Below are 20,309 nucleotides of genomic sequence, written 5' to 3' on the forward strand. Positions count from 1 at the left end.
TGGAGCCCTGGGAGCCGTAACTCTACAACCCCCCCCCCTTCACCTACCACCACAAATAGAATCCAATTCTGTGGGAAACACTGCTGACATTTATCTTCCATTATGCATTTTCTGTCTGCTTACACTGTAACTTTATTTTCAATCTAAGGATGTGAAATAGTTTGTTACATGTTTTAATTTGTGAGAAAAGTGGTTCACTTCACTCTTGACCTAACCATGGCTAAACATCCACACAGTACTTAGAAAACTGAATAAAGAGGTTTTGAGTCACTGCGCCAAACCTCATCTCTCCGTGATGGGGGCAGACCTTGCATGCCGCTCCACACAACAGAGATGGAACAGCGGAATTCTGATCTAGCCCTTTGGGGAGCATGCTTTGAAAGAGACAGCCTGCACAAGCCGGTCTAAATGTAGATGTCTCTCCTTGGACTCGCTCACCGCAAGGCCCCCATTCTGTTCACGCAGATGCAGCTGGGATTTTTTAACCACGCACAGAAGCACAGAGACATATAAAATAAAATTAAAAAAAGAAAAGAGATCGACAAAAACAGAGTACGACCTTAGAATACGAATAGAATATAGTTGTTTTACCTTAAAATAACACTCTCTTACACACATGTTAAGCTGTTGTCACAGGTAGGAGCATGACTCTTAGACTCTTAGCATGATGATTAGCCTCCTTAGCGCTACAAATGCTGAACATCGACCAAAAGGGAAATTCCTATCGTGTTACTTACTTTAACCTTCATCTGTTACCTCAAATAAATAAAAATAATTTAAAAATCAATAAAAACATTCTGCACTTCCACCTGTGTTTTAATCAAAGTGTATCATGCCAACACCATGACAAAACATTAAATGCACCCTTAAAAGGTGTCGTGTAAGAATTGAGGTAAAAATATCCAAAAAATGAGCTACACGCATCAAAAGAATGAGAAGAAATAAGAGCGATGATGTCATTAAAAAAATTACAAGGTATAGTGCTGCAGAGATATCAACCTGAATTAGCATGCTAAATTACTAGCCACAGCCCGACAGGTGTTATAATACCAGTTTCGGCCATGGGAGGCGGTATGCGGGCAACATAACCACCAGCCAAACTGCAAGACACGTTTCCCAGTTGTTACTCTAGGGTAGACCATCTCACTTTCTGGAGGTATACTGCCCCATCTTTTATGGAATGTGGAGTATGAATTGATTTTTTGGTGGACATTACACATGGCACCTTTAACAGTTTTTTTTTTACCTTAACATAACGTTTCCAAAATTATTTTAACAGCACATAACCTGACAAACGGCACTTCTGCCATTGTCTGAGCATCCCTTTGTAGGCAATTACCAACCTAGCAATTTTCTAGTAGGGTTGTTTCTTTCGGGTAGGAAACTTGTTAAGGGTACCTTTAAAGTAGGGTTTCTCAACGGGGGCGTTCGTACAACCTAGGGGGGCGCTGGGAACTTGAGTTTTTTATTTTTTTTATTTTAAACTTTCATGGTTTTCACATATTTTTGGTGCAAAAGTAGGCTACCTGAAATAAATAGGCTATTTTCATTCATGGGTTTCTAACCCCTCTACCGTCCCAGCTACATTTTACTGTTTATCAATGCTCAGTGGTCATACAGTGCAGTTCGGGCCTGCACACGCAACACGATGCAGCTCATTTAACTTAAAAATAACAGCTACAAACTCATTTTGATGCTTCACTGACGTACAATACAGAGTGGGGTCTCTAACGCTGCTGATGTGCACCCACATGGTATACGTTTAGTCAGAACATTTTCTCTTGGCTTATTTAATCCTTTACCTTTTAAATTAGAATCCAACTGTGACGGATTACATAAATTGCTGATACGTTCATTACGTTCACGTAATTGCTGATACGTACACACATTCATTATTTCAAATCAAATGGCAAATTTAGGTTAGAGTGAGATTGAACTGAGAAAGCATTTAATAACTAGGAGTCACAACATCACAACAACAAGCTCCCACACATGGCCTAATTTGCCCTCAGTGAGTGGAATGTGGAATGAATGTCGTCATCTCTTTTGCAAACTTACCACTGCACTGCTCAGAGGACGTGCACTTTTCCCCCTGCTATCCAGTGGCACCATTTCAGTCAAATTAGCGCGTGCGTTCGATCGAATCAGCGCTGTGCAGATCTGGCTAAACGTAAGGCATGTTTGTATTGAAAGATTCAGCCAGATCTGCGCAGCGCTGATTCAAACACACCCGATGATTTGACGATACCATGAAGCCATGGAATTTTCTTCCTACAGATACAGATCTTGTTATGACCTCTCTGTACACTTTCAAAGTTTACAATACTTCAGTTTGTCTGTAGCAACCCTCACCACACTACCACAGAAGTGTAATTATATTTGAGCATTGTTAGTGGTTAATGCAAATAAACAGTCTTGCTCAAAACACCACCAATTAACATAATTTTGCTCTCAATCAAAAGTCTGAAGTTGTTAACTATTGTAAATAGACCCTAGGTTGTTTTTACTCCGGAATTACACTTTAAGCCTTGTCCAACAACAAAACTTCAATGAAAATCTCCATTGAAAATAGCGTGAGGACTAGACTAGGGAAACTTGCCGACACAAAACAGACAAGAGAGACAAGACGATCGGCAAAGCAAGCAGATCCAGTTCAACACTAATATGCAAAAGCTACCAAGTATAAGTGGTTTGACCTTTTATTATGAAAGACTCCAGCAACAGTTACACATGCTGGATGGAGTCCAAGACAGACAGACAACCAGTTCTCCTGTAACATTTCCTGGTCTGAACTTCCTCTTTTAGTGCTATTGGTCATCTTACACTGCATAGTCCGAGAATCTTTTCGGATTCACGGTCGGGTTCGGGTTCCTCGGATTCAACAAACCCAAGGTAAAAACTGTGTTCCATTCTCTGTCTGCTTTAAATACAGGATGTACATTGTTAAAAAGGGCCTCACCTGGCAGCTGAAGCAAGTACTTGTAGGGTTCTAGAAGAATCCGCTCCGAAGCAGCTCCCTTGTCCCCATCCATCCCTTGTACTTTCCAGTGAATCAATAAACCTACAGCAGGTGGGGGTCCCGGATGGAGGAAGGCAGGAAGCAGAGGAAGGCAGACATGAAAGGGACAAAGACACTGAATATTAATATGTGTTCTTAACAAATGAAAGGGCTTGCTCTTCTGATCCGAAATAAAAGCACAGCTACACGCAGACTCTTCCCCGCTGGAAATAGTGGGACAGATTGACACAGGCAAGACGCAAGCAATTATTTTCTGGCAGGTTTGCTCATTGTGCATTTCGTTTGCTTTCATACTAGCACGCTTTTGCTTTTTTTTTTTGCTATACCGTGCCCATCAAATCTGCTGTGTATGACAAGCTTGACTCTTCTCTGCTGCATCCGGCTAACAAGCATAGGGGAGGATAACAGAAGCTGATGGCTCAGACGAAGCCCAACGACATCAAATAAACATAAAGAGATAGTTTCTCTCCCAACTTCAAAGGGAATCATGAAAATGTATAAGCAGAGGATCCACTAAAAGAGAGCGAATGGGGTAAGAGACTAATAAAGGTGTTCCTCTGAATCAAAAATACTACCAGGATTTCATTCTAACTTGAGGTCTGGTTGCTTACATTCTGACGCCTGCACACACACAAACATTGAATTCTCATGCCACCCCTGTTGGAGGTCTACCCGGCTGACAGCTGATGTTAGTGCCTGACTAAAGATGTTGAAAACAACATAGCTTCCGCAGGAATAACAATGCAATACAAACAATCATCTGATCTGCGAACCCTCAAGGCTGCCAAGGCAGTGTTAGGGTTGAAACATTGGTTGTATAGTGTCAGGGCTGATATGTTGGTTGTAGTGTCAGAATGCATTTGATGACTAATATGGAATTCTGTGTATCAGTCAGAATATGTAAAAGAAAGATTAAACAAAAAGGTCAGGGGATCTAAAATAGCTCATGTTCAATGAGTAAACCTTACTGCTACAGTATAATCCTTCATCAGCATAAAGGGATGGGGCCACTTTGCGGCCTTTAACTGTGAGTCACACCGTCTAAAACAGGGGTCTCCAACAGGTTTCTCTAAAGTTACCAGTAGCTACTCACTTATTTCTGAGTAGCTTTCCAAAATGTTTTCAGTTGAAGAACACAAGAACCATGACACTACTAGCACTCTCTTACCTGACACAACTATATCTGTGTGGTGTGTGGATATAGTCTTACAAGTAGGCAGGTCTCAAAAGTAGCAAATAAAAATGCACTGGCCTCTCACACAACAGGGATATCTTTAAAAAGGATAAAATCAAAACAAAATTCCCTAGTTTCCTTCTGCATTTCTCCTCCTGTGTTTCACTACACACAATACACACATATTGGTTTGATATAGATGCTGCACATCAGGGTCCTGTTTGTTCTCGTCTGTATTTATTTTTCAAGAATGACTTGTGGATTATTCATTATTCCTAGCACATTTACTTGTGCATTTTAGCTAATCAGAGAAGATTTACATGAGGCAGTGTCCGCACACTTTCTTAGAGCAGATAAGATGCAGACACTGAGCTAGGAGGCACAATAGAAGAAACAGCATGTTCCACAATGATAACAAAAAAACTCAATGCACTCTCTACAGAAAACTTAAGCTTCAAGCCTAGAACTTCAGCTTTTTTTTTTTTTTTTTTTTATCTTGATGCTGCTTTTTGATACTGAATAAAACATGATAATTTTTGTGTTGGGAATCAATAATTATGGATAATGAAGTTATGTCTAACTAATATAAACTATGTCAAATTGACAGCTGTGTAATCAAACCAACATTCTTGGGCCATAATTATATCACAAGAACACACAAAGAGTGCAGTAACAACAACAACAGGTGTTTAGGTTACAATAAGTATGTGAAATCTTGGCCATCTATGCCATTTTAAACACACGATCAGGATAGACAAATAGCCTACATCTGGAGAAACAAAACAAATAGCGTTAATGTGTAGGTGCTGTAATGTTATATGACAAAAGGACCAGGGGAATGTCTCATGATGACTCACAGTCAGGGAAATGTCTCATGACATGCAGCCACACCACAGCAATGAGTACCATGTACCCATGTTGTAGGCATTTAACACACACAGTTAAGCACACATAGTTAAAACAGTTATCAATGATGTCCAATTAATTTCAGCTTGCCATAGAGGAAGAAAAATAACTTGTCTGCAAAAACACTCTCACAAGCAAGCCCTTTGTATCCTCCAATTGTAGGCCTAAATCAAACATAAATCTAACTTGATGAAATTCAATAGCAGGGTTTTCATATCAAGTTCAGCACAGACTGCTGCATAACACAGGCCTACAACTATGACAGATCTGTGGCACAACCACACAAGCAGACCTCCCAACTTTTGACATGTCATGTAGGCTAACCAATATCCATCTCGAACTTAAGACTTCCCAATTCATCAATAAATCAATTAGGCCTACTTTGAATTCAACAGAAGAAATTATGGAAACATGCCAGTGCATGTGGACATGCATCCAAGATGTTTCACAACAAAGAAGCTGGCAATTTAAAAATAAAGCCCTCTCATGTAGCCTAGCTAAACAAGACACATCAAAGTCACCATAGCTAATAAATATACACATTGAAGCAGGCCTATCTGAAGAGCTAGATTATTTAATCATTATGTATTATTAAATATTATTAAATTAGTGTCTTAGGCTTAAGGACATTAATTTAAGGGAATTTATGGGAAGGCATAGCACTCTTCTGTATAAGTTTCATCAGCAACCACAACAAAAACAACACCAGGGGTGACTGCTGTAAACACCCCACTCCACCCACCTTCTGTCAGGCAAATTGAAATCCGGGTACTTCAGCACTTCCGCTTTCCGACGTTTTTCTTGATTTCCTTGCTAACATTAGCACGTTAGCTTTCGCCTCATTACTGGACTCATCCAATAATGTAATATATATATATATATATATATACCCTAAATACTGATAAAAACAATGAGTTATTAAGTATCACAGTGATCTGACCGGCTTTCGGAAACTGATTGCTCGCTATAAGAAAGAAAAAAAGCACGGACGTATTCGATGCGCTCTGCCTCACGGCTAGACCTCGTACCATCCTCCTCATCCGCATACACAGCAAGTTAAATACGCCATGGCCTCTCTACGGAGCAAGCGCGCACAAGTAGGTGGGGCAGGGGAAAACAGGAATGGCCGTCCACTTTCTAGCTTGCCCCTCACGCAGGGAGTTATGGGAGTTGAAGTTTTGATACTGAGCTTTGTATCCAGTGGCTCAATTCTGCAATGAATGTACATATGTACCTTAAAAAATACACATCCCAGAAACGATGACAGCGATGTCGCCAGCGGACGTTGAAAAAAGTAACAACAAATGGTTTAAGATTGACCAATACAAGGAGCCAAAAGGCGGACACTCGAAGCTTTAGTCCAATGACTGTACACGGTTTGTTCCGTGGGTAGATTTGTGTATCTGTCAGTCAGTTTCAGCCCAAAGAGGGGGATCATAGAGAAAGAGAGCCTGAGTGGGGAGAGAGACTTTGTCGGAATCACATCTCAGCACCGACTGAGGTCTTGCAGACTTCGTCTAAACATTTTCTGACGTCGAGCGACAAATATTTGAGATCTAATGGATTATTTCTTATTTTTTTCATAACGGACTACTCGGAACTCAGTGTCTCAGTTGGATAGACTATCAAGGTAAGGTTGTTTATAAGCTCATACTTTGAGGTCTTACGTTAAGTAGGCTACGTGTTAGAAATGGTTTACATCGCCTTGTAGAAGTAAAGACAAATCGATCAACAGTGCTAGTTTGCAGGCGTTTGTCGCAACATCATAAGACTGAAATAGCTGAATGCACAAAATACTCTAACATATTCCTAAAAACAGGAGGCATTCGTGTATTGTCATTAACCTTGTTTACTTAAGCAGTAACATTACAGGATTTTCGTTTTGCACGGTTGTTTCTTCTCGTCAATGGATGCTCATTTTTCGTGGCCCATCATCCATCCGTGTTATGTATTGTTTTGACCAAGTATATTGGCATTAAAACAGCAGATGTTGTGTTGGAATTCGCTAAAACTAAACAGCGGTCCTCGCCATCAAAAAGCCCAACTGATGGGGAAATGCTGTTTTGTTGGGTAGCCCTTACGTAAGGCTTTGTGATATTGTGATTGAGAGAGTATTTCGAATTAATAGTGGGCTACAACTCTCAAAAACAGCGTGTGCATGTCTGGAGTTTCATGGGTCGATCGAATCTTGCATTTGTGCTGTGCTTGGCTGAATCAAGCAGCGCCCCAAAGAACTCGCTCATTGTAGAGATTCTGAAATGATTCAGCGCGTGATGATATATTGTTCGAACTGTATTTTCGACCGCGCGGTGTCCCTGTGCATAATTCAGCATACTCTATCGCCGTCTTTTCTGGAAATTCGGGGCTTACTTCCTCTGTTCCAGTGTAGTCATGTAGCCCACAATAACGACAAGCCTACAAGAGCGAACTGAAATGGCTGGCTTGTTGAGCATGTAGTCATCATAAGCAGTTTCCTTCAGTTGTGTTCTAGTTAGCAGCGAGATTTTGAAACCATTTACTGTACGCGACCTTTCTCTAGCCCAAAATATGTCGTGCAACCATTATGTCATTCGAAAAATGTTAAGCTATTTCAGTGAGCCACTATCACAGAGAATATAGCCCAACGATTGTCGAGGGTGACATTGTAACAGACTCTTCGGGAGAAATATAGCAAGCTTGTTACTTGTAGCATCTAGCAGACGATATTCCAAAGCTCTCCAGTAATCTAACATTATTGCGGTATCGGAGGATTCGAGCGACTTTGTTCAGCTTGACCTTGTTCGTTGGGTTGACAGCTTTTCCATTGTGTGGAGCACACCGATGTAGTCTCAGCCATCAGCAGTTCGTATCAGCGCTTTCTCTCGTAGACGGAGAATTATGCTCTCAGTTGGTATTATATCCGCCTGCAAACGGGCTACTGCGTAAGTGTATCTTCGTTATTCACAATCTGGCCATGTATAGCCTACGTTTGTATATTTTGTGAACTAATGGATTGTTATCGATGTCATTGAGCTTTATATTCACCCCGTCGAAGGCTACAGTGAGAAACTATGTGCCGTCCCACTTGACGAGATAGCCTAGGACAAACCCAACATAGACTACCAGCCAGGAGCAAACATTTCGTGACTAGGTTTTCCTTGTCCCTAAAGAAATTCTTTGTAATCTGTAGTTGTTGGGATGGTGTGACATTTATTTTTGTTTGTGTGTTTGCTTGTTTTATCCTCATATGGAATATGTGTCTGCTGTGTGGCACAGAAATGGCGTCATCGAATGCTGTAGCGCTAGACATTACGCTAACCTGCTCCTTGTACGGCTACTGTAGTTTGTCTTTTTGTCCTCGTAGGATTTTTCTGACTTTGAAGTTCAAAGGAATGGCTTCTTTCTTTTATCGATACCTTCTGCATGATCTGTCATATTTGCGCAAACATGTAAACAATAAGTTTTACTTTCTTTTGAGGATGACTGGGATGAACTTGCCGTATGCTCTCATGGCAAAAGAAATCACGTTGAGACTGGAGCAACACGAGATCATTACATAAACGGCTGAAAATGTTCTCTCATTCATCTCATGAGCCTAGCGCTTAACTTGGCGAAAGTCTGCTAGGTCAGACGATTGTCACACGATGGAAACATCAAATTCACGGTAAAAATCGTAGGGCGGACGTTGTCGACGACGTTTAAGCCAACCCCCGCGGTGCTGTGCTGTCTACCAGGAAAACGATTGTATTTCTTATCTTCACCGTTTCACCATAGCATGCTACCGCGCGTCGACGAGCTGAAAGAATGAATGCCCCGATATGCTGTCGTAGTAGTATATTGATGTTTACTGTATTCCATTAATGCCGCATCTCAAATAAATATCCACGTCCTCATAATACAAATCAGCCTCGCCCTGTTTTTAAAAGAATATTTTGTCGCAGCGACCAAGTTGTTATGCTGTAGCCTACAAGTCACTGGTTTGATTGTTTGCAATACTGGTTGTACACACAGGACATACATGCAGCTTATGCTTACATATTGTTCGCAGCTACTGGTTCAAAACACAACGATCACTGAAGCGGAGCAGCGAGGCCTCGTGCAGAGATGAAGGTGAGTCCATTTAAACTTGAATTTTGATTATTTTCCTTGGCTTACTGTCACGTGGTCCATTCAGAAAAAATGCACTAATAAGCTCTGGTTTACTGGCAGAAATGTCATAGCCTCTCTTGTTACGGGGATGTTTTTATCTGAGAATTTTAAAAAGAGAAACAGATACACTGTTTTAAGGTAAATGTGGTTATGGTTTTTCATAGATCTGTATCCAATAAGTGTCAGGGAAGTTTGGGATCTAGGCAACCGGTAGGCTACTTCACTCTGCAGCCTAGTAGACTTTCTAACTTTTAGCACTAGTCTCCTAATGACAACTTTATTTAGCCCTCTGAAAGAAGTACACGATCAAGTATTCCCCAACAAACGTGTTGCCAAATATAACCAAGATTAACAGTGACTATAATAAATAAATCTCATAGTGAAAGGCAATAATGCACATCAATGATTTATGCCAAACCCCATGTGGATCTTATTTGGACACAGATCAATGGGAAAAGGGGGTGTCTAATGAGAATTAGGTAGCCTATAAATAAGGGGGAAAGCCAGAGGGGGTAACATCAGGCAGTTGCATAGGTTGATGGACCATAGAGGCTTAGAGGTGGAGCATTGTGGAAATTGATGTAGAGTTTTAAACAAATAGTACAGTATTTAAGCCCACATGTGTTTTACTGTGTTTAAGTCCAGTGCTAGAGAAATAGCATGCCTCATTCTTGTGTAGCCTAGTTATTTATACAGTGGCATGATTTTGAACTATGCAGACAAACCATGTTTTAGTTATTTGATGATTTGATGGAATGTTTTTCGTTTGAAGATCTTGACCCCCATGATGACCCCCATCACTATTGCCGTAGTTTAATTATTCTCCTCATCTTGAGCAAGTTGGCAAAGTCGAAACCATTGTGTCTCCCACAAAGTAGGCTACTTGGAATGTGACAGTGAAAAGGCTTTGCCTTGTCTCCATGGTAACTGGCTGTTGGGCTATTGCCCACAGGATTTGTCCCATTGGCCCACAGGAGTGGCATGAGACACAACAAGAAAATAGTTCATTTTTAGACATGTTGTTTTGAAAGTGTTTTCATTCTTCTATTGGGTACTTTCATGAAAGTGCAAAAAAAAACCAACAACAACAACAAAAAACAATACTACACAGAGAGCAAAACCTGAGCCATCTCAAGGTACACAGCAATAATATCAGGCCAGCTCCCTTCTCAGTTAATCCACACTCTGTATCATTTCATCTGTCAAGATCTCTTGGAAGCTAATGAAACCCATGTGGCTGTCAAGCTTGTGTGATGCAGCACTTTCTCAGCAGTGACATTAGTCAGTGTTCATGGAAACCCGCAAAAAATACCATGCAGTGGCGGCCCACATTATGTACGGCGTGCTCTTGTCCTGGCGAGGAGAGATTTATTGTGGCCTGTGCTGCCTTTGCGATTGATTAAAGCGTAAGTTCCGTTTACAATGCACCCAGGCTGTGAAATGGGTTCATTTGCATTCTAACACTGCCAGCTGGTTGTGGAGTGAAAATATCTTGGAATGTTCTCCACCCAATGTGTTTTTTTGGATATCTGAATTGCAATAGTCAGTTAGGCACTTTGCATACCTAAATGCTTTGTCTCATTCCACACAGTTTAGTTACTGTCGTTATCAGGATGGCTGAGCAGTTCTTGTCAGCTCAGTTCTGTCTGTCTGTCTAAAACTAAAGAAAGTGGTCAAAAAGAACAGTTCAGACAGTTCAGAATAGAGTGCTGCACAGCTGCACAGCTCTTTCACGGACTGTTTTGTTGCCTCTGTCCTGTACTTAATGATGCAGTTCACCTGAACATTGACCATTCTTGCATTTGTTTGTAAAAGTACTGTATTCACTGATGATATGTACTTTCTGTAAACAATAAATGTTGTTAACTTGTTATACATTGTATACAATGCTTTGCATTACTGTAAAACGGTACCTCACTGAAAATGAGCAATGTTTCCTGTGTGAATATGCTGACGAAGTGTGATTTGATGACTTGATTACAACTCCACAGTCCTTTGTAAAACTGAAGATATGGAAGTTATACAGAGAGTATGGAGGGCATATAAAGTGCAGTGTAGACAGGCTGGTCTTGGAGATCACTTGCTTACTATAAAGTGTGGTGTAGACAGGCTGGTCATTTAGATCACTTGCTTACTATAAAGCACAGTGTAGTCAGTTAGGCTGGTGTTGGAGATCACTTGCTCACTCGGCTCGTGATGACACACACTAGTCATGGTGCCATCTGTTGTGACGTGGCAGCTCGCTCTGATCTCTTTGGAGCGTTTGTTTCAGTCAGGAAGACAATCAGGTGAAAATGAAACAAGTGCTACAAGTGTGGCTTCCCGCACCTGCTCACCTGCTCGCGTAGACCAGGATTTCACTTTCAGAGGAAAAGATTTCATTTCCATCGAACCAGCATCTGTTTCTATGTTTCTGACCTAGCAGGTTTGGGTTGTTTTGTGTGCCCCTCCCTCTCCCCAATAAAATCTTAATATATGTTTGTGCACTGGCCAGAAGGATGTAATTGAAATGTTGAGACCGAGCTGTGCTACCCATGGCCAGGGAGATGCAATGAGGGAAGGCCTGAACAAAGAGGGGATTCAAAGTCGGATTATTTTACAGCGTGTGAGAAAAGCTTAATTTTCTCCTACATCCCCCCTTCCGTGTTCCTTTGTTTGGCAAACAATCAGATTCATTGTTAACCATGATGGTGGGTCGATTCCCGATCCAGCCCTGTTGTCAAGGAATGTAGTCAGGAAAGGTTAGTAACAGTTTATGTTTATGTTTTAGAGTTATAGTGTGTGGACATATCTATTGACACGAACTGGACATATTTATTGAATGAGAAACTGTCGATTATGACATTCATATTACATTTAGACGAAATCACTTTTAGACTTGAGAGGACGTTCAGTTAGTCAGAGTCGCTGAGGAAGGCTGTGTGTGTGTGTGTGTGTGTGTGTGTGTGTGTGTGTGTGTGTGTGTGTGTAAATGCTGTGTTTGTCTGGTGTCTTTCTCCCAGCAGCCAGCTGTGTTTATTATCCCTCCCATGTAAGAGTGTCTCCATTAATGAGTAACTTAAAAAAAAAAAACTAAAACAAAAACACTGATTATTGTAGCAGATCAGATCACACCAGCTCCCAGCTCTGTACATGTGTTAGGGACCCAATGAACCACACAGAGTGGCATGATCGGACAGAGTCTTTACTTATGATCTGTGCTCTCAGGTTTTTCTGTTTGAGACAAGATCTGTGTCCCAGTTCACAGTGTCATGCTCATGCCATGCCAGCAGCAGCTGCAGATCTCAGATCCCAGATCCCTGCACACATGGACTTGGCACCTTATTCTCCAGTGATGATTGACACGCAGAGCCCATTAAGTGGGCACAGCCTCTGCCAGCCTCCAGTGACTGATCCTGTCACGATTGGCCAGGGGAGCACTTTGACCCGCAGCTGAACCGCGTGTGCGGACAGGCTGGCCGCAGGGGTTTAGCGAGAGGAAATGAGCGAGTGTTGCGCTGCGCAGCGCTGAGCTGAGCGAGCAGGGATTCTTTTTTATCTCCCCTCCACTGTTTCAACACCCGTCCCTTTATCGTGTTTTTGAGGAGGGGATTGTGTGCTGCGTTGGGACCATGCGCGTGCATGCACACACACACACACACACACACACACACACACACACACACACACACACACACACACACACACACACACACACACACACACACACACACACACACACACAGAGCTGACTATGCAGGAACACAGTGTTGTCATACCAGCGGGTGAGAAGAAATGGGCAGAAGCAGACGACCGTTTCCCGTGAGTTGAGGGTGGATTGTTTGACACATATTTCATGGTTGCTTGAAGGAGGTTGTCTAGCCTGGAGTTGCCGTTAATCACGGCATTTGATGTGAGAGCCAGAGGCAGCTTTAGCGCAGCTGAACTGTGGATTAATGGACCAACCAAACACTGTTCTTCTGCGGTTGTGGCAAAGCCTTTCTGTATTCATATGGCAATCCAACTCACATGAATGCCTACATTTCCTGTGTAGTGCGGTGTTGTATTGGAGGGGAGGGGGTAGGTTAGTCCACATTTCTTTGATGCTCTTCATGGAATGCACTCTGTTCCAGCATTCACAGACATGGTAGTTCTATTTCATGTTGCATGAAAGAAGTTTTGTCACTGACTACTCTTTTCATCTCCTCTGTAAATACCATTGCAATTTGCACCACCTCTGATGGACCAGCAGAGCTAACTGCCTTGCCTAGTTCATGTGAACAAATGTATTCACCAAGCAAGCCGGCTTGGTATTGCACTCATTAGAGAGCAATCTTTAGAAATCTGACAAAGCATCTGTCAGTTAGTTTATCCTGCTGTTGTAACTTTGTTGTTTGTTATTATTATTATTATGGAAAATAATGATTTCTGTTGGGAATTAAATTGTCTTGCACACCACCAACACATCAGGATAGCCTGTTACGGAGGCAATGTTATTGCTGATCTTATTTGTATTCTTTTGAAGCACACTGTTTGTCAGTCTGTCGACTCAATCATGACTAGCACTGAGTACTTTGTTTGCAAGATAAAGAGCAACAAGGCACTAGCAACACACTATGCCAAACAAAAAGGAAAGCAAGTTATGCTTTTCTAATTAAGTCTAAGTTATGATTCTAACTAATGTCTTATTTGTAATTATTTTGTAATTGTAAAAGTCACTTTGAATACAAAAAGAGTTGAAATAATCAAAAATGGTGGAAAATCCACCACAGAATTAGAGTGCTTCTCCGTAATGAAGTTTTGATGGACCTTCTATCAAAAAGTACTATTGAAATTTGTTGCACCTTGAAAAGTTTACATGCATCATATATCTGTTGCGAATTTTGTTTTATTTCTTCCCAACCAAACTAGTGCTGAATGCAATTCATTGCATATGCATTTTTAACAAGCCATGCTGGAAGACCTGTTTTTATTACTGTTTACTGAATCTCATACGTGTCTGGTAAAAACGGCAGACATAATATTAGCTATGGAGTCCCTCTTCCCTTCCCTTGTGCTCAGTATGTGAGTGTAGGTGAAAGGAAGTATCCACACATAGGTGAGCAGAGCACTGAACAAAGGCATTTTCTCCTCGCTGCTCTAGGGCGCATTTTGCCACAGAGCTGAACAAAACATGTGTGTTTAATCAGGCCGCACAGGGTCTGGGAAAGATTTTCCACCTCAACAGAGGTAGGTGAATCGAAGAGCTGTAAAAAACAGTCAATGAGCCATTATTTTCTCCATATGAAGAAAAAAAACCCCATGTGATTTTGTTTGTGTATGTGTGTGTATATGTGTGTGTTTGATATTTTGAATGTGTGGCCACAGGCCATTATGGCATCCCTGGTCTCCACAGCTATGTTTTGGCAGGACACTGAAGACTGTTTTAAGTGTCTTGTTACCCGTAGTTCCTGAAGTCCTCAGTCTCTTTGGGTTCGACACTGGGTGGAGGATTTCCACTCCCTTGCATTTGCTGCCCGTTCACTTGTGGGAGGACTGAAGCAGAATTATCTTGATAATCCTAGAGCATATTTCTTATGAGTTACTTTCTGTAGGTAATCAGTTGTTTCAAGACAACACATCTGATGCATCTCTTCAAGTTGCTGAGTGCACCCAGCATTTCATACAGTTTTTCCAGCAGTTGTAATGCTACCTCAGAGAAGAAGTAAATATAGTTCAAATATTTCATCTTCTTCTACTGACACTACTACTGAGACACCACTGTTTCCATATAATAGTATTACTATACTAACATGTCAGTAAATCAATGAAGCCTCATCATAGTCATCACAAGCTTTTTGTTTCAGAGGTTAGATTTTAGGTGTCCAAAACAGGACAAAACAGATAAAACTACTGTATGTCAAATAAAAAACATTGTCCTCTTGGGTGCGTATGTTAACAGTATTGTTGACCGTTGACAGTTAGTAGCACATAATGTGTTCAAATATCTAACAATGGCTGTCACTATTCCAATAATTTCTGCTTTCCAATAACTTTCTGTTTAGGGTAGATTTCAGAAAATGGTGCAGCTGCACCTAAAACTATATATTTTCTGTCCCTTTGAGTGATCGTGCATTCTTTTTTCATAGAACAATTTAGGGCAGCAACTCCCTTTGCTCTAAAGTGGCAAAAGTAATGAAGCATGGAACTCTAAGTGTAATTTTTATTCTTAAAGACCCATATTGTGCTTATAAAGAACAGTGCTACAAGTAGCTGTCATTTCTCCAGAACAAACGTTCAAAACTCTTATGAATGAATGGATTTTAGGAGGGGCCTCTTATCTTTGAGATGTATCGATTGATTCAAGCATCAAAATACCCAGTGTAAGGACCTACCCTTAGTTTCGACCCACTCACATCTGAGCAGTGGCTTAACCCAGCCAGGTTGGAATCACTCTGGGTGGATGGGTGGGGTGTTGGGACACATGTTCTCCCTCTCGTCCATCACTGGCTCTCTGTGCAGTCCTGTCCAGGCCGGTCTCTCACACTCTCCCTCTCTCTCTCTCTCTCTCTCTCACACACTCTCTCCCTCTCTCTCTCACACACTCTCACTCTCAGGGTACCCCCTCTAAAAGCCAAAGCCCTTGTATGAAGCTTGTGTAGACCACGCTTGCTCCAGTAAGAGCAGGAATACATTGCTTAAAGCTTAGACTTAAATCTTATACAGATTTATAGACTCTCATAAACTTAGACTTAAAATATCCCAATATTGTTAATAATTTGTCTATGGTAAATAATGACCCTTGGCAGACAGTGCTGAAGAAACAAGCCAGTCATTAGTCAGAGTACAATCTACCCATTTCAGTCCACCTCAGAAGAAGCGGGGATCAGCAGGAAATTGCATCATCATAAGACATTTCATTTTTATCATTGGTATATGAAGTAAATGAAAATGAGCTTAATGAAGCGCATTATACACAATCATAGTTTTTGCACTGTTTGCTTCACTCAACAGTGTAATTGTACCAATTGAACAGCAACCGTATTAATGATTGGGGTGTACCTAATATTTCTTCATCCCACCCACATTACAGCATGCAATTAGAAGCATACTATAGACCCCAAGGCTGGTTGCCATTCTTCTTTCACTATTGAATTTCACTTTCACTAAAGTGAGTACTGTCTAGGGTTGATGTCCAACAGAGCCCTACCAAAACAGCTGCCACTGAAATGGTATCAATAGAGATAGACACAAATGCTATAACATTACTTACATTGTTTACTCTCAGAGTTTCAACTGTGTAATTATGTGCTTTCTAAAGGAAAGACATTCCAAAGAATAAGTTTGAGGCCAGCTAAAAGACATGTATGTACCAAATTTTGGTGTGTATCCCACATATTTATTGAGGAACGTCACACTGTGGATGATAGTTTTGGCTTTGATTGAAAGGGATAATTAATCACACAAGCATAATGGAAAGAATGTAATAGCATGTTTGGAACTATTTACCGGTAAGTCTGAAGCGTGTAGTGTTTGTGTTGGAAATATATGAGGCCAACAAGTGTAGTCATTGAAGTTCTGGTTTGATTCAAATGACATGGTAGGCTTTAGATGGCTGATCATTCAGGAACTGCTGGTCATCATTTTGTCTTCATTCACCACCCATGCTTTATAATACCATTTAACAATTTAACAAACACACCCACTTCAGAGTATGTTAATTACAGTAGCAATGACGTAGAAGACAAATAATAAGCATACCAAATATTTGCTATGCTATGCAAGACACGTCAAATTAAGAGACACCAGTCAGTGGCTTGTAGCACTAATGACTCATTGAAGGTTGAGGTAAAGTGGATATTTTCCCTACCTTCCGATCCAAAACAGGAACACAGTCATTGAATGCAAATCTAAACAAACGTACAAAATGTTATGTTGTTATTTGAGCACTTTTGCTTTAGACTATGGCCTGTTGCAAGATTCCATTCTGTTCTACTGCGCAGGATTATTACTGTGCTTGTTGTGCCTGGCATTTGTTGATTATATTATTTTTAAAAGCAAGTCGGCTCATTAGAGTGTAGGCATAATTTCATTACATGACTGAAAGAGCAGTTGTAAGACTTATTGCTCCAAGGACTGACAAGATGTAATAGTGGCTTCAGCCTCAATATTCTGTTATATTATACTGATATTCTGTCAGAGACGATGGTAAAAATGTTTTGTGAAAGTTTAAAATGGCACTGATGCCCCCCTAAGGGTGTTAATAAACAAAACAGTGATTCATGTTTTTATTTTTTATTTTGGTCTAAATACTTGTTGATAGTTTCTTTTTCCTGAAGTGATAGAGAAAGATGTCCATTGTTCTTTCCAGACTGACCTCTTGTTGCAATGCAGAAAATATTTTAGAACCAGCTGGCCATGGCCATGTTCTAGATCTGTCCCTGATGCCTGTTTGCAGTTAGGAGTGTGATGGGTTTATTTTAATGCGTGTGTGTGTGTATGCGTGTGTATGCATGTATGTCTGTGTGTGTGCATGCATACAGTATATGTATGGGTAAGTGTGTCACCGTTTGGGTTTTTTTTTTGTCACTGTGTGTATGTGTGGCCTGCTCTGGTCTTGGCACATTGTGGTGGGTTTGTTTATTATTTATTTGGTGACAAGACCGATGGCACATAAAAGACCACAACGGCCGTGGCACTAGCATAGCAGCAGGTTTGTCCATTTGTGTTTGAGTTTGTGGTGTTAATGAACAGCTGTGTGTGTGTGTGTGTGTGTGTGTGTGTGTGTGTGTGTGTGTGTGTGTGTGTGTGTGTGGACAGCTGAGGAGGCTGGTGGTTTACACAGCTTGATGCCTCACCAGAGAGCACAACTTTTAGCATGGCCGGAAAACACCTTATTGCTCTCAAAGAGGAACACATCATAATCCTACTGGATACACTTCTATCTCGTGTGTCTGTCAGATCACAGTGTATGAGGCTTCTGTGGTGGTGGTGTTGTTCTTCATTGAGAATTCTTGTGTGTATGTGACAGTTGTCAGTGGGACCAAAGGCAAATTGCCATGTGAGTGGACTATAAATATTCTTTTTTATGGCCCCGGCCGTGGCGCAACTGGCTGGGGCACCTGCCCCATATGCTGGCGACCTGGGTTCGATTCCCGCCCAGAGGTCCTTTCCGGATTCCACCCCGACTCTCTCTCCCACTCACTTCCTGTCATTTTCCACTATCCTATCACATTAAAGGCATAAAAGCCCCAAAAAATATACTTATAAAAAAAAAAAAAACATTGTTATTTTTTCATTAATTTTACATATGAAGACTTCATATGATTAGACAGCTATTGAAAAGCAGTCAGTGTACCTTTATTCATCCATAACAATTGTTTTTGTATGCTGTATTTGTAATGCAGGGCAGCATGTTTTGTTTTTGCACATCACGTTTTGTTCACACAACAGATGAACCCCTATATTTACAATAAGATCCTAGACAGAATTGTCTGTGCTTGAAGTGTTGAAGGAAAAACTGTTGCTCTGACAAGGTCTTCGATGTTAAATGGGATCATGCTTGAAAAGTGCTGTCCTCCTCAATTGAGTGTTGGATCGATCAGCACTGAGCAGTGGTAGTGCATGCTTTGGTAAATATCTTGGTAAATTTTTCAGTTCAGATATGACATTTATTTTTTAGAGGGGGTGCTAGCTGAAATGGTATCGTACTTTCAATCAATCAGCCAATATATCACACGAACAGAAAATAACTTGGTGTCTGGTTTTGTTCTTTGTTCTTTGTACTTTTTTGAAAACTTCTGAAGCCAGATGTGGAGAGTATCAGAGTATTTTCAGGACCTGGCAGTCCTGTTTCCTGAGTATGCATCTGCATCCAGTGCCTTTTCACTTTTCAATCCTGTTCACATCAGGAAACTCATTCGCTCAGAGAAAACGGAATTGTCATTGTCTGTGGGAAAGCGTCTGAACGGCTAAGAACATGGAGCTTCATGTTTCATTATTGCCACCCTGGCTCCGTGGAGGTGTTCTAATTTTTTTGTTGCCAGGGAAACGAGGCAGCCGAAAAGAGCTCTTTTGAGGAGTAGATTCAAAAAGAGCAACCCGAGCATTTAAAATACGAGTGTCCTGTATTCATGCCGAAGAGGCTGCCTTTATTTTGGAGGAGTGGGGTGGTGGGGGCTCAGATCAAATGATCCCTGCATAAGTCTTTGGCACATTGACTCGATGGTTGCTGTGCAGACCTGCAGTTGTGTCATTTTAGATGCTTCTCAGTAACCGTAATAGCTTCATAATAGCTTGTGATGATTATGTACTCAATATATTTGTGTGAGATTGGTGTGATTAACCCTTTTAGTATTTGGTGTGATAAAATAAACTGCTTGTTTTAGCTCCAAAGCTCATGATGAACCCAGTTTCTTTGTGCTGACTGGTTATCCTGATGCTCGCTGGTTTAGGCAGGGCATCCAGTAATTGTAAGGTAATGGGTATTTAGCAGATACTATTTCCCCCCCGAAATGACTTACAAAGACAACATTGGGGAATTGAGCCGACCACATACAAAGTGCCAACACTAACCACTGCTCCACCACACTAAGCAGGACCAGCTTGAGTGGTGTTTAATCAACGGAAGCTCATTGATCATCCATTCCTCTCATCCTGTTGGCAATCATCTGCTCAGCAAAACCCAGTATATACAGTCAATGAGCAAAACCCACAACGACCAAGATAAGAATACAAACTTGGAGTGTTCAGTAACAGTGTGATAAACTGTGTTTTAAATATGTCAGCCAAACCCTCAAACTGTGTTTGGAGTCATCAGGAGAAAGCTTCACTCACTTGTAGACATGTATGAGGACAGACTCGAAATGCATCAGACAAACAGCCCAAGGCTATCGTGTGTGTGTGTGTGTGTGTGTGTGTGTGTGTGTGTGTGAGAAAACTGCTGTGACATGCATGTGGTAAATGCTTTCAGAGGTGGTGACTGATGACATCCATATCGCTAGACGGCTAATGTTGCCTTTCCAGGCTGGCCTTGTTATGGATGCTTTATTGCCTCAGAACAGGTGGCCCCTTTGGCTTGTCCCTCACTGTCCATTAGTGCGAAGTAGGAACAGCATGATGAAT

The 20,309-nt window shown here is 41.2% G+C and overlaps 1 protein-coding gene across 2 annotated transcripts in view; it reads right to left on the bottom strand.

The window, feature by feature from the left end:
• Positions 1–9,162, bottom strand: part of ggps1 (geranylgeranyl diphosphate synthase 1) — a 39,649-nt gene extending 30,487 nt beyond the window's left edge. Inside the window, exons 1-2 of one of the 2 annotated variants that reach the window (XM_048270603.1) lie at positions 9,114–9,162; positions 2,960–3,061 (exon numbers count right to left, since the gene is read on the bottom strand). In XM_048270603.1, the coding sequence (XP_048126560.1) occupies positions 2,960–3,032 (73 nt within the window). In that variant the 5' untranslated portion in view covers positions 3,033–3,061; positions 9,114–9,162. Of the gene's footprint in view, positions 1–2,959; positions 3,062–5,841; positions 6,146–9,113 lie in introns of those variants that run through there. The other variant, XM_048270602.1, reaches the window with a different exon arrangement.
• Positions 9,163–20,309: the final 11,147 nt, after the last annotated feature.

The sequence above is a fragment of the Alosa alosa genome, chromosome 18 (genome assembly GCF_017589495.1).
Source record: "Alosa alosa isolate M-15738 ecotype Scorff River chromosome 18, AALO_Geno_1.1, whole genome shotgun sequence".
Lineage (NCBI taxonomy): Eukaryota > Metazoa > Chordata > Actinopteri > Clupeiformes > Clupeidae > Alosa > Alosa alosa.